Raw genomic sequence first — 13738 nt, forward strand, 5'->3', positions numbered from 1 at the left:
ATGCTTGAAGAATCCTTTTTGTTTTGAAACCCTAGCTAAACAAAGAAATGCCACTAAATTAAGCCCTTTTGGTACCCTTAAAAAAATAAAAGTCCTTAGAAAAGTTATTAAGTTGGATGAATAGGATTCTAAAGATTTTGATAGGGAAGTTAGTGACAATAATTTGAAATCTCAAGGGAACCATATTGAGACCAACTCTTGTGAACGGAAGTAAGATAGAATAGGGTTTGAAAAGGGCAAGAAGTATGAGGAAGTTAGTAGAGGGGAAACTTAGGATAAAAGTGAGGAGGACACCTATGATAGTGAGGTTGAAGAAATGCCTAAGAAATTTGAAAATAGAGTAGTTGAGGAATATTTCGAAGCCAAAAGTGATGGGGAAGACTCAAATGAGGCTGAGTAGGATTCTCAGCAAGCCTGTATTGAATTTATTTTAGGGCTTGAAGTTGAGATCCCTAATGATGACAACTCTGCTTGGGCAAATATATAAATCTCAAAGACTATTACCACTGATGAAGAAGGAAATGTTTGAAAGATAATAAAGAACATAGAAGACCAAATTGAGGCCCTTAATAAATAAAAAAAGTGGTGTCTTTGAGTAACAATTTTAATAATGCCATGGGCATGGCCATCTCCACTTTATGCAGTGTCCAGAAAGAGATGATGCAAAGGGCTATGATCTTTGGTACTAATACTGGACCTAGAAAACTTAAAAAATCTATATTGTATAAGAACAATATTTAAGTGGAAATTAAAAGCGTAAAGGATATTCATAATTGGACTGAAGATCTTAGGTACTTGATCAAGGACTAGGAGAATATATAGCCAACATAGCTTTCTTAGCCTTGGGTTTGTTGTTCTCTTTGGGTTTATATTTTCTTTATTCTCTTTAGCTTTGGTGTGGGTTATTGTGCTCCTACTTGTAATTTTTGGATACACTTTTAATATTGTTATTTTTAAACTAAATTATGTTAATCCACAATAATCCAAGACTTAGTTATTTTTGTGATTATCAACAACATTTTGGTGGATAAGTAAGAATCTAGTATTAGTAGTTATAACTTCGGTTTTTTATTAAGTTATGGTTAGTGGTGATTCTATAATAGTTTGTGTTAGTGATGGTCTTTTCCATGTCTTCATTGTACTTGCCAAGCACAAAAATATTCTCTATTGTTTTTGTCCCCTAGGTTCAAGACCCTTTTCCTTTCTCTTTTAATAAAAAACAAGTAGGCAAACATCTCAAATTGTAGTACTCGACTCTTAAAGGAAAATTGCTAGTAAAAATCTCCAAATCAACCAGGCTTGTGTAGATACGCATTGTGTAACGTATGATTTTTTATCCCAAATGTTATGAATCATACTAATAAATGAACATGAAAAGAGGATTTTTCACAATGGTTGTCTTACATGCACTATTATTATAGCCTTAAAAAATAAAATGAATTTATATTTTGAGAAAAAATTAATAAATGAACATGAAAAGAGGATTTTTCACAATGGTTTTCTTACATGCTCTATTATTATAGCCTTCAAAAATAAAATGAATTTATATTTTGAGAAAAAATTAAATTAAAGCCTAAACTAGTGAATTAATTATACCTCACATGTTCTTTCAAATTTAATACCAAAACAACATCTAGAATCATATACCTTCACACTTGATAAGGTTTAGAAGTGTTCATATTGAAAGCTAAATTTTGAGAAATGAAGATAATATTGATTTATCCATTTATTATTGTCTAAATTTAGATGTCATAAAGAAAAAAGTTACAAGCATATACAAATAAATTTGAGTGTCTCAAAGAATAAAATTATATAAATACCATTTTAAAAGTGTAAATTAAAATAATTGAAAGATTCACAATTTACTATTTTGATGTAGGCTATTGAGTTCACTCTTACATATATGTTATATTAAATAAAAAATCATTCATTCAAAAAAAAATCTAGTAAAGAAAATATATTTGTAATATGGTAAATAAATGCTTATGCTTCATTGATCCCCTTAGAGAACTAACTATGACTTACCTAATTCATTTTTGGTGACCAAAATGAAATAAATATCATCGAATACACATTAGCCTTATTGAGACATTTTCAAAACCAAAACACATAAATCTAACTTGCAAATGTATACGACTTGGTGTGTGTTGAGTCTATCTCAGCTAACCACTAATAAGCTAACCCTTTTCAAGTGGGCAACACCCTCACATCAACCTAAAAATCAACTCAACTTCTGAATTTTGCATCATATGTTTGTACTAAAAACCATATCCAAAATCCAAATTGCATCATAGTCCATTGCAAATATCCCAAATCTCTTTAACATGTATTTTAAACAACTTTTCATTGTATTCAACAATGATGTGTACACATAACAATTAATGCATCAGTTTGAATAAACAAATTAATTAGAGTATAACGTTCATCATAAATTAGGTCGAAACAACATGACATAGAATAAGCATCTCTCATAAATGTGTAACTGAGAAAAAAACACATCATCAAGTAGTCAAACAAATAGATAGGCATAATCAATGAGATCTTTGACTAGGAACACATAATGAAAAATATTGAAGTAACATTCAAGACCCTAAAATGTAGGAGACACAAGGTTATGACATGGTGAATTTTTTTTATAAATGTTTGATAGAATCCTTGTAGTCTTGAATCATAATTCCAATACACTGAATCTTGTACCTATCTAAATGATGACTAATATAACTTTTATGTTATCTTATAGAAGTGCATGAATTCATTTAAAATTTGTGTTTCACAACAATGTAATTCTAAATATAAGCTTTTCAAAAAAAAAAAAAATTCAATTATTATTATTATATTTAAATTTTGTAATTCATTAGAATTTTTTTTTAAAAATGTTTTAAAAGAAAAACATATAACCTCTAAATATAACTTTTTACAAACATATATTTCAAACTATTACAATTGTATACTTTCTATGAATAAAATTATATTTTACTAAAATAACATCACTGAATTCAAAAAAATATTAAATATAATTTAAAAAATTGTATTCAAATATTTTTATAACCTACAGGCAAAGTATAAAAATGCAGTAGCTCACATGATTCACAAGATGTTTTATTGGCTATACACACATGAGAAAGTTTGTCTTTCAAAAACGAGGCTTGAAAGGGTGGAATGACTTAAAAGTCTAAAAAATAATCAAGGCGGTGATCGCAAACAATGCTAAATACGTCGTGCCGATTATCTCGTTTCGATGTTGTAAGAAACGAAACCGTATTCCACTTTTCCTATTCTTCATCAAAATTTTCCTATTCTTAACGGGCAATATCGAACATAGAAGCAGTATGCAGGGATAAAGAAACGATAAGAATGCAAAATAGATCTCTTGTTGCCAAAGTGACTTATACTTGGAGAAAGCTTCCTTATGAGTACTTCTCAAATCCTCATAATTAGCAGGCAGTATGATGATAATGGTAGCACTCACGAATGATGCCGTCGTCCAACATATGGAGACTATCAAGGTCACCACGGACATATGGGATAAAATCGATCTTCTTTCAAAGTAACTGTCTCCTATAAGCTGTCTAACCAACCATGCAACAACCAGTGCAAAGGAAGTGGTGAATGCTGCGATGTTAGAGAATAGAAAGAATATGAAAAGATGATGAAATGCCATTTTCGCAGCTCCGTGGTGTACACTGTTTTTGTCATCTTCAATTCCACCGGGAATTGTAAGGATGGCCGCAAATGTGACGGTAGCAATCAGTGCTGCCACTACCATGTGTGTATTCACAATATCTTTATATTGCAATCGACGCGATTCAGAGGCGGTCCTAGATTTTATGATATCTCTGTCTTCCTTTTTCTCTGAATCACAAATTTTTCCATCATATTTTGGCTTGTGACTCAATCGAATGCCTCCTACACTCTCCAATAGTTCTTCAATACTGGCAAAATTGGAGTTGGGGTTGTCATTGGTTGCTGCAGATGCAATGTCAAGTGCAGTCATGTCATCACCGTTCACGCCATTCACATCTACACCTTCAAATGAGACAAGGTATTCTACGAGCTGCACATACCACAAAATTATGTGACTGTTTAAACATCACACATTAAGACTTGATTCCTACACTAAAAGTGTTAATAGTCAATGTTGACTTATTTTTCAAAACTGAATTTGTTAGTGTGTGATGTTTAAAAGTGACCTAAAATTATAGGGTCATGGCTATCCTCCCTACAAACTATACATTTGACCATAGGGTCATGGCTATCCTCCCTACAAACTATACATTTGACCATTTCTCAAAAAATCAAAAAGTACAACATAGATTTTTCTGAAAATTTCAGCATTTGATTTTTATGATCTGCATTTCTCTTCAGTACATTTTTGTGGGATTCAATTGATACTACTTTATATGTCCAACTATTCAAATATAATTCTTGAAAGAAGATATTAAAGTACAAACATTGTTCATTTGATTAGACACCACTTATTTTATTCTTTGTTCCTACTCAACTTATGTGACATCAACAATCGTCAGTAGCGTATGAAGTAGCCTTAGTACATATAACCGAGAACCAGCATTGATGCTTCAGCTACCACCGAATTTGTATCGATCCAATTATTGAAGAAACTTGTCAATATTCAAAATCAATAATTATACGAAGGAAACGAAATAAGTTGTTGCATAAAACGTTCTGGGAATCGATTGTGTAAAAACTTTTCCATTATCATTTTAGATCGAGCTCATCTATCGTCTATCATCAAGATGAAAATGTACAACTGTAAAAGAAAATGTTTTGGATGATCGTTGAAAATGGAATATTGGACTTGTGCAATGGGAAAATACAGGCTTAACATTTGATACTTCTTCTTTAATGTCAAATTTAATTTCATGATCTAATATAAATCAATTATTTCAAGTACATTAGAATTTCAAAAATCTAGAAAATTTTCCTACAACCTCTTGAATATCAACTTTGATTTTAGCTAATTGAACAATTAAGTGTTACACTGTAAAATATGATTGGATGAATGCCCGATTTTTTTTTAAAATGACGATAACTAATTTTTTTAAAATTTGTATTTCTAAACTAAATATATTCATTAACCAAATAATCTATAAATGTGAGGAGTTGATTTTTTTAACATTTCTAATTTCTAGATATGTATATATGATCTATTACTCATTGGATCTAATATAATGCATGATCTTATATATTTTTATTTGTGTATGTTTAATAAGGTTTTGTTCCCTTACGTTGTACTTATTAGGAGGACTGAATTTAAAATCATGAAAGTTATTGAATAAAGATGATGATCTTTTAAAAAACTTTTTATCATTTCTATATGATCTATAACTCATGGATTTTGATCTAGTACAATGCATAATCTTATATTTTTATTTGTCTAATTTTTTATGTGTATTATAATGTTAAGGACTAATGGTGTTCTCATAAAACTATGGGAGATTGTCAAATAAGAATTTGTTCTCTTAGGTTGAACTTATGAAGAGGAATGAGTTTATAATTATGAAATATCTTGAGGCCAAAACAATCTTATAGAATGATATGATATACAATTATGTTCTTTTTAGGTGCTTTATGTAAAAGGTTATAGTATAATTTTGTTTTTACAAATAATATTCAATATTGTCTAGATATAAGTTTGAAGATAAAAACAATGCAATTGAAATATTTAAATACAAGTATTAAATTTTGCAAATATTTGTGTAACTAACCTAGAATAGATCTTTCAATGAGTAAAACAATCCACATAAAATTGTTTCTAAAAATTTAAAAATCAATTGCATTGTTGTAGAATCAATTCAACACTATTTAGAGTTTTTTTAATATGTAATGTCATCAAATCCATTATCTCAAAATGGGCATGTAAAGGAATATAAATTAACATGAGAATGTAAACTTTACAATTTTATTTTTGATACTTTTGATTCAAGTGAGTCCTAGGATAGTTATTTCTGTCAAAGCATACTACGCTTACAAATATGCCTTCGAACTAATTTATTGAAGTAGAGGAAAGATATTAGGTCTACTTGAAAATTAAGCCAGTTTATCTCATTATATTAAGAGTATCCTTCATTTGGTGTAGTTCGTGGTGACCATTATAATAAATAAAAGCTACTTATGTATCTCTTATGGTGTAATATCCTAGACAACACAACTAAGAGTAAGTACCTGATGAAAACCACCTGACAAAAAAGTGTCTGAGGGAAACTACCCAAGGGAGTGAACTTGAGGGAGACCACCCAATAAAAAGTGCCTAAGGGAAACTAGCCAAGGGAAACCAAAAAAAAGGATTCACCCATGGGAGATTCCATGATAGAAATCACCTAGGGGAAACTACCTAAGGGAGCTGTGTTGGAGGTAGTCGAGGAGGGAGCCCGAGGTTGTGTTAGAGGGAGATGAGGTTGCACTAGAGGGAGCCTGATACCATGCTAGAGGGAACCTAATGTTGCATGGGAGGGATTTGAAAGTGTGCTAGAAGAATCTGAAGGTTATGAAAAGGGAGGAAAAGGCCATAGGGAAGGAAGATATTAATTTGAGATTCAACTATTTGAAGAAAACTATGAACTACTTGATACCAGATATTCACCAAATACCAAAAGCAAGACACATATAGTGATGTAATAAATTATAGACAAATTTCAATATTATATTGCAGACTAAGATGGCACTTGGACTTGCCAATTTCAAATAAGTAGTATAAAGAATGAAACAGGGTGAGGGTCAATTCCCACTGAAACCACAAGAGCTAAGTAGGTAAGATCTCTCAGTTCCAAAATAATGAACAACATTGAAGTCCAACAAGCATTGACATACAATAAAATAATCCAAATCACATTCCTAAAACAACCTACAAGATGACCTTATAAAGGGATTTGGGGAAGCTTCCTAAAGGATTGCAAAAATACTAACAGGCTGACATGTTACAACAAAAGTAAAATAAAGAGGAGGCATGAGAGATAGAAACATTGATTTTTGGCCACATAACCAAACAATAATTTTTAATAATAATGGGGACATCACAGTACTCCATGCCTGGAATTTTCTTACCCTTAAGTAGTTGTAAACTTGGATGCTCTAGAATTTTCTCACCTTCCTAGGTGGCATCCAGAACTAGAAAATCTTTCCATCGCACAAGAAACTACTTAATGGTGTAGGACCTAAGCCTCTACTCTTGGGTCACATCTATGATCTAAACTGGCACTAAAAGTAATTTCCTATAATGTCCCCACTTTAGCAGTTAAATTAATTTCTTATAAAGTCATTAAAGATGTAATGTACCTACACTATTGGCTGACTCGACCCTCTTATTTAGCCTTTGGTGTAATGGCTAACTGGGTCAACTCATGTAATGTTGTGATGTAACGACTAACTTGGCTGACTTAGGAATTATGCTTGGGTGGATATCATCTCATTGGGCATTGTCGTAACAACTGGGACAATGTGAGCCAAGCCAAAATGCATCGTATCCTTAGCTGAGCCCTATTTTATAAAAGGGGTTAGAATGGGGTCGACCCCCTTATCCATTGTTAGCATCTAATAGGTTAGGACCTATCTTGATAATGGCTAGTTTTGGGATCACTTCTTAAGGAACTCCACTATAAAAGGAGACCCGAGGCATTTCATTTTGCATCATCCAAAATTCGATGATCAAGCTTAGATGTGAGGCAACGAACTTGGGAGCTTTACTTCTTGAAGCAGACTTTGGAGCCCTTGGACAAGGAGCAGATCTATGCAAGGAAGTGCAAGGTGGAACTGGGGACTTATTATGTTGGGGCTTCTTGTATCCAAGGCATTTGAGTTATTGAGCAAGGAGCTCTTATTGTAATAATGGACTTGTCAAGATCTTTTGGCAACACCATATACTTGGGGGCGATCTGTGTTTGTGAACATGGCATCCTATATGGTATCATTGTAATTGGTTTACAATCTATATATTGGATTTTGGGGAGCTCACCCCACCAACAATCTTGGTCTATGTTATTGCAACATTGTGTTCATCGTGGCTATTTAATCTAACTTGAAACATAATAATTTGGGAGATCTTAGATCTAGATACACTTCCACATTGCATGTTTGGTAGGCGTAATCTAGTATTCCTAGTTGAGCTGAACTACTTAACCATTTCGCAATGAATAGCTATTATCATATGGGCTCATCCCAAAGGTCTGTGATAGTTGTTATCAGAGTGAGTGCGATCTTGGAGATATTGGAACATCATTTTTGGAGACCAGATCTAAGACGAGTGGAAGTATCAAAGATCCTGACAGCCAAGCTAAGATGGAATAGGTCCAGGCCCATGATAACAAGAATAAGAGCCTTAAATGCTGGGATTGGCTTTTACTTCATGACTAAAGATAGGATGCTTTGGAAGCATTCGACTTTGAAGAAAGAATGGATGAAAGGCTAAATGGGGAGTTGGCTTCTCTTACTAAGTAGACTGACACATTGAAAGAGAGTGTGCATTTTCTACAAGAAAGTTAGAAGGTCTATCACTCACTAATTCAGGGAGGTGGATAGTTGTCTAAGGCTTCTAGGATTGGAGAGTATGATGGGGATCGAGATGACACCATTTTGTACAACTTCTTCTGGGATGTAGAAGAGTATCTTGCAAGAATACCAAACTTAAGCCCTAAGGCTCAAGTCAAGGAAGGTGCACACATCATGCTGATGAATGTGTTGGAAAACCTGTTAAGGAGATTAAGACTTGGGTAGATCTTAAGTAGGCTTTACATGATCAATTTCATCCAAGAAACTCAGATTGGATCATCTGAACCGGTATGGAGAACTTGAAGCATACTAGCACGGACCTTTGGGACGAGCCTATGTGGCACTGACTATTCCTTGCAGAATGGTTAAGTAGCCAAGCTCAACTAGGAATACCAAACTATGCCTACCAAACATGCAATGCAGAAGTGTATCCAGATCTAAGATCTTCCAAATTATTATGTTTCAAGTCAGATTAAACAACCATGATGAACACAATGTTGCAATAACATGAACCAAGATTGTTGGTGGGGTGGGCTCCCCAAAATCCAATATATATATTTTAAACCAATTACAATGATACCAAATAGGATGCCATGTTCAAAAACATGGATTGCCATCGAGTATATGGTGTTGCCAAAAGATCTTGACAAGTTTGTTATGACAAAAAGAGCTCCTTGCTCAATAACTCAAATGCCTCAGATACAAGAAGCCCCAACACAATAAGTGACAAGTTTCACCTTGCACTTCCTTGCTCGAATTTGCTCCTTGTCCAAGGGCTCCAAAGTCTACTCCAAGAAGTAAAGCTTCCAAGTTCATTGCCTCACCTTTGATCTTGATTGCCGAATATTGGATGATGCCAAATGAAATTCCTTGGGTCTCCTTTTATAGTGGAGTTCCTCGAGTAGCGATCCCAAAACTAGCCATTATCAGGATAGGTTCTGACCTATCAGTCACATTCACCAAGGTAGCACTAACAATGGATAAGGGGGTCGACTCCATTCTAACCCTTTTTATAAAATAGGGCTCAACTAAGGATACCACACATTTTGTCTTAGCCCACATGGTCCTAGATATTACAACAATGCCCAATGAGATGATACCCTCCTAAGCATAATTCTTAAGTCAGCCAAGTTAGTCATTACATCACAACATTACATGAGTTGGCCCAGTTAGCCATTACACAAAAGGAAAAATAAGAGGGCTGAGTTGGCAACTAGTGCAGGTATGTTACATCCTCTCCCACTTACCTAGTGGTAGCATCCCGATGCCTATGCAGCCTGTTCGCACTGGGAGTTTTAGGAGATTGAGTATCAATTAGGATGGTTGGGGTTCTTCCCTAGAAGGAACTCCATAATGATTTCTTCATCTTGCCACAGGGTCTCTTTGCCTTCCCATGTTGCAGTCTCTCAACCCTATCCATGGAACACAACCAAAAATTCTATGATACCTCATTTTCCTCCACCTCACACTTTTATAGCCAATACTTTGGTTACCCACTGATTGAGATTGTCCAATACATTAGCAGGTCCTCTACTTGAAATATTTCTCACTAAGTCTTCCTCATCAGGGTAGTGAGGTTTTAGCTGAGAAACATAAAAGACCAGATGCACTTTCATATGCAAAGGTAAGTTGATCTTGTAGGCTAGAGGGGTGAGCTTTTGAACCACCTCAAATGGGCCATCCCAATGCCTTACCATTGATGCCCTTAGTCCTTTTGGAGCTTTGAATTGATTTTGATCTATCCACAACATAACCTTGTCTCCCCATTTGAATTCAAATTTTTGCCTATGCTTGTCAGCAAATTTCTTCATCCTATCAGAAGCTTGGGTTAAATGATATTGTGCCAAGTCGACCCTTTCATTCCAACTTGAAAGGAGTTTAGTCGCTTCCTTATCAAGACCTTGATAACCAGGCAAGATAGTGTGAGGTGTGATCGGCTATTATCCTGTGGCAAGCTCGAATGAGCTGTATTGAGAAGACTTGCTCTTAAGATTATAAGAAAATTGGGTTGCATCCAATAGTCTGGGCCAATTCCTTTGATCAGATGCCATATAATGTCTCAATTAATCTTCAAGAATCCCATTTATCCTCTCTATTTGTCCATCAGTTTTGGGATGGAAGCCCAAGCTCATCAACAGTTGAGTACCAACAATTTAAAATAACTCTTGCCAAAATATTGAAGTAAATCGTGGATCTTTGTCACTTACTATGCATAGAGCAATACCCCAGTATTTTACAACATGTTTAAAGAATAGCTCGGCCACATCCTTGGCCGAGTAGGGGGTCTTACATGGAACAAATGTAGTGTACTTGCTGAATTTTTCCACTACGACCATAATGCTTGAATAATCCTTAACAAGGGGCAATTGTGTAATGAAGTCCATTCTTACACTTGCCTAGGGATGAATAGGTACTAGTAGTGGTTGAAGTAGTCCTACTAGTTTGTCTTGGTCATACCTATAGCATAATCTATCAAGCTTGGAAATCATTCTCACAATGATAAAATCAAGTACATAGAAATGTATTCCAAAGACTAAACCCCAAGGAAATGACGTCTAGAATGTTACAAGAGAGGATGAACGTCCTGTAATGCCAAGAAAGATATGTGACTCACACATCCAAGCTCTTATCAAATGCAATTCACAATCATCCGATTCTCAACAATGACTCTCCTACCTCTATTTATACTTTTCCTACACCTTCTAGAAGGAAATCAAATATTAATTAATTGCAAGTACTAGAAGCTTCCCCCTTCCAATAATTAATGCACTCTCTAGAAACTCCTCCCTTGCAATACAATAATTAATTGTGCTTCTAGAAAATTAAATTACTAGAGGCTTCCCCCTTTCCAATAATTAATACACACTCTAAAAGCTTCTCCCTTATAATACAATAATTAATTAAATATAAAGTCACCTTTTAATTTTTAATTTATTTAATGACTTAATAAGAAATTAATTTAACTACTAAAGTGGGGACATTATAGTTCGCCCTCCTTGAAATTTCTTGTACTCAAGAAATCCAACAATACAATGAACTCCAACCTCCAGCTGGATCCCAATTGAAGTAGTATGTGACATCCATGTGGACACTAAACCAACTATAAACTAGCATCATCAAGACCAACCATATGTCCTGAAGCCCAGTACCAAAAATTTGTGTTGATGATGTAGAAGTCAGAATGTCACTAGAAGGTAACTCCGTAGAAGATCTTTGTAACCTTTTCTTCTTTGTATCCACCCACATAATATATATTGGACTAGAATTGCCATCATCACCAACATGCATTGAAGAAGATGTAATGACAAGAGAACCATATGCATTCATGCTAACTATATCAACAATAGGTGTAGCCGCATCGAAATATGTGGACATAGGAACAACACTAATTGCTGCAACAAAAACTTAATCAAATCTATAGTTGATAAAAACTCATAATCAACATGTGTGCCATCATTACAACACACATTAGCCACTACATGGATATTGCTAATCTCGTCATTGGATGGTTCAATTGACACAAAGGTGGTTGTTGATATGATAGTATTCTCACATTCTTCTACTCCCGCTATTGTTGCATCACCATCCCCTGACGAAGCTTCATATATGGACTCCTAATCCTACACACATGACTCAACACTAGATTGTGAATCAATAATACTAGAGCATAAACCCACATCTACTAACTTTTTTAAAATTCCCACATCACCAACATCAGAGCTAGGTGGCTCTATACTTCTCTCGATCTCGCCATAGGAATCAACTACCTCCTTAACTAGAGCAACATACAAATCATTAATATTAATGCCCATTTGTCTAGCCATAAGATGCAACATCATATCCATTCACCTATTCTGCTCCTCTAATGTACCCAGTAACCTAAACATTACATTTTTCTGATCTAGACTGATATACATTTTGTCAAACACTTTTCCCTCTATCCGGCTGTCCCAAATTCCCTATAAGACCTCCACAAGATGGTAGGACTTATAGCTCTGATACCACTATAATGGGCACCTTGGAAAATGCCCAAAAACTCAAACAATTGCTGAAAAATGATTTTAATGTCTTTGCATAGGTTTCAATCCACATAACATGAGCAAGAAGGAATTTATGCAAATTGAAGAGTGAACCGCTGCTGAAATAATATTAGTTCTCACAATCATAAAATAAAGTACATAGAAATGGATTCCAAAGGCCAAACCCCAAGGGAATGATGTCTAGAATCTTACAAGAGAGGATGAATGTCATCTAATGCCAAGAAAGATATGTGACTCACACATCCAAACTCTTATAATATGTAATTCACAATCATCCAATGCTTAACAATGACTCTTCCACCTCTATTTATAGTTTTCCTACACCCTTCTAGAAGGAAATCAAATATTAATTAATTGCAAGTACTAGAAGCTTCCCCCTTCCAATAATTAATGCACTCTCTAGAAACTCCTCCCTTGCAATAAAATAATTAATTGTGCTTCTAAAAAATTAAATTATTAGAGGCTTCTTTCCAATAATTAATACACACTCTAGAAGCTTCTCCCTTGTAATACAATAATTAATTAAATTAATTAAATATAAAGTCACCTTTTAATTTTTAATTTATTTAATGACTTTATAAGAAATTAATTTAACTACTAAAGTGGGGACATTACATTTCCCCTCTTCTCAATGGGAGGCAATTCCTTCTATAGTATGACATATTGTTTAATAGCCTTCTTTAGTCATGGCACATGAAAAATATTGTGGATTCAACCCCCTTCAAGTAGCTCATACTTGTAGGTAGCTTCTCTTGCCTTTTAAACCACTCCATATAGTCCATACAAGTAGGGCTTTAGTTTTTCCTTACCAAATGACTTCATGGAGGATTGTCTATCTGGTTAATGTGAAAGGTATATCGGATCACCAACCTAAAACCTTCTCTCAACCCGATGTCAGTTGGTATACATCTTTTTTTGGTCTTCAGCCCTTTATAGATTTTCCTTGAGAGATCTCATGATATCTTAACTCTCCTATAGAAAATCTTTAGCCCTCAGTACATGGCAATGACCCAATGCCAAATTCAAGAATGATGTTGTAATGTCCCCTTTTTGGAGGAGTTAATTATTTATAAAGTTATCGATAAAAAAATATATTACATGGTAACTTTATATTTAATTAAGTAATATATCTTATAAAGTCATTAAATAAAATAATGTTCTAGAGGTTGTTGGAAGGAGCAAAGAAGTAATTTAAA

General features: G+C 34.2%; 1 protein-coding gene across 1 annotated transcript in view; it reads right to left on the reverse strand.

The window, feature by feature from the left end:
- Positions 1-3172: 3172 nt before the first annotated feature.
- LOC149558201 (uncharacterized) overlaps positions 3173-13738 on the reverse strand; it is a 28837-nt gene continuing 18271 nt past the window's right edge. Inside the window, exon 4 of the mRNA XM_089830679.1 lies at positions 3173-4054. Within this exon, the coding sequence (XP_089686805.1) occupies positions 3173-4054 (882 nt within the window). The remainder of the gene's footprint in view (positions 4055-13738) is intronic.

The sequence above is a fragment of the Cupressus sempervirens genome, chromosome 5 (genome assembly GCF_028749045.1).
Source record: "Cupressus sempervirens isolate cs-2001-9-10 chromosome 5, ASM2874904v1, whole genome shotgun sequence".
In the NCBI taxonomy this organism is placed as follows: Eukaryota; Viridiplantae; Streptophyta; class Pinopsida; order Cupressales; family Cupressaceae; genus Cupressus; species Cupressus sempervirens.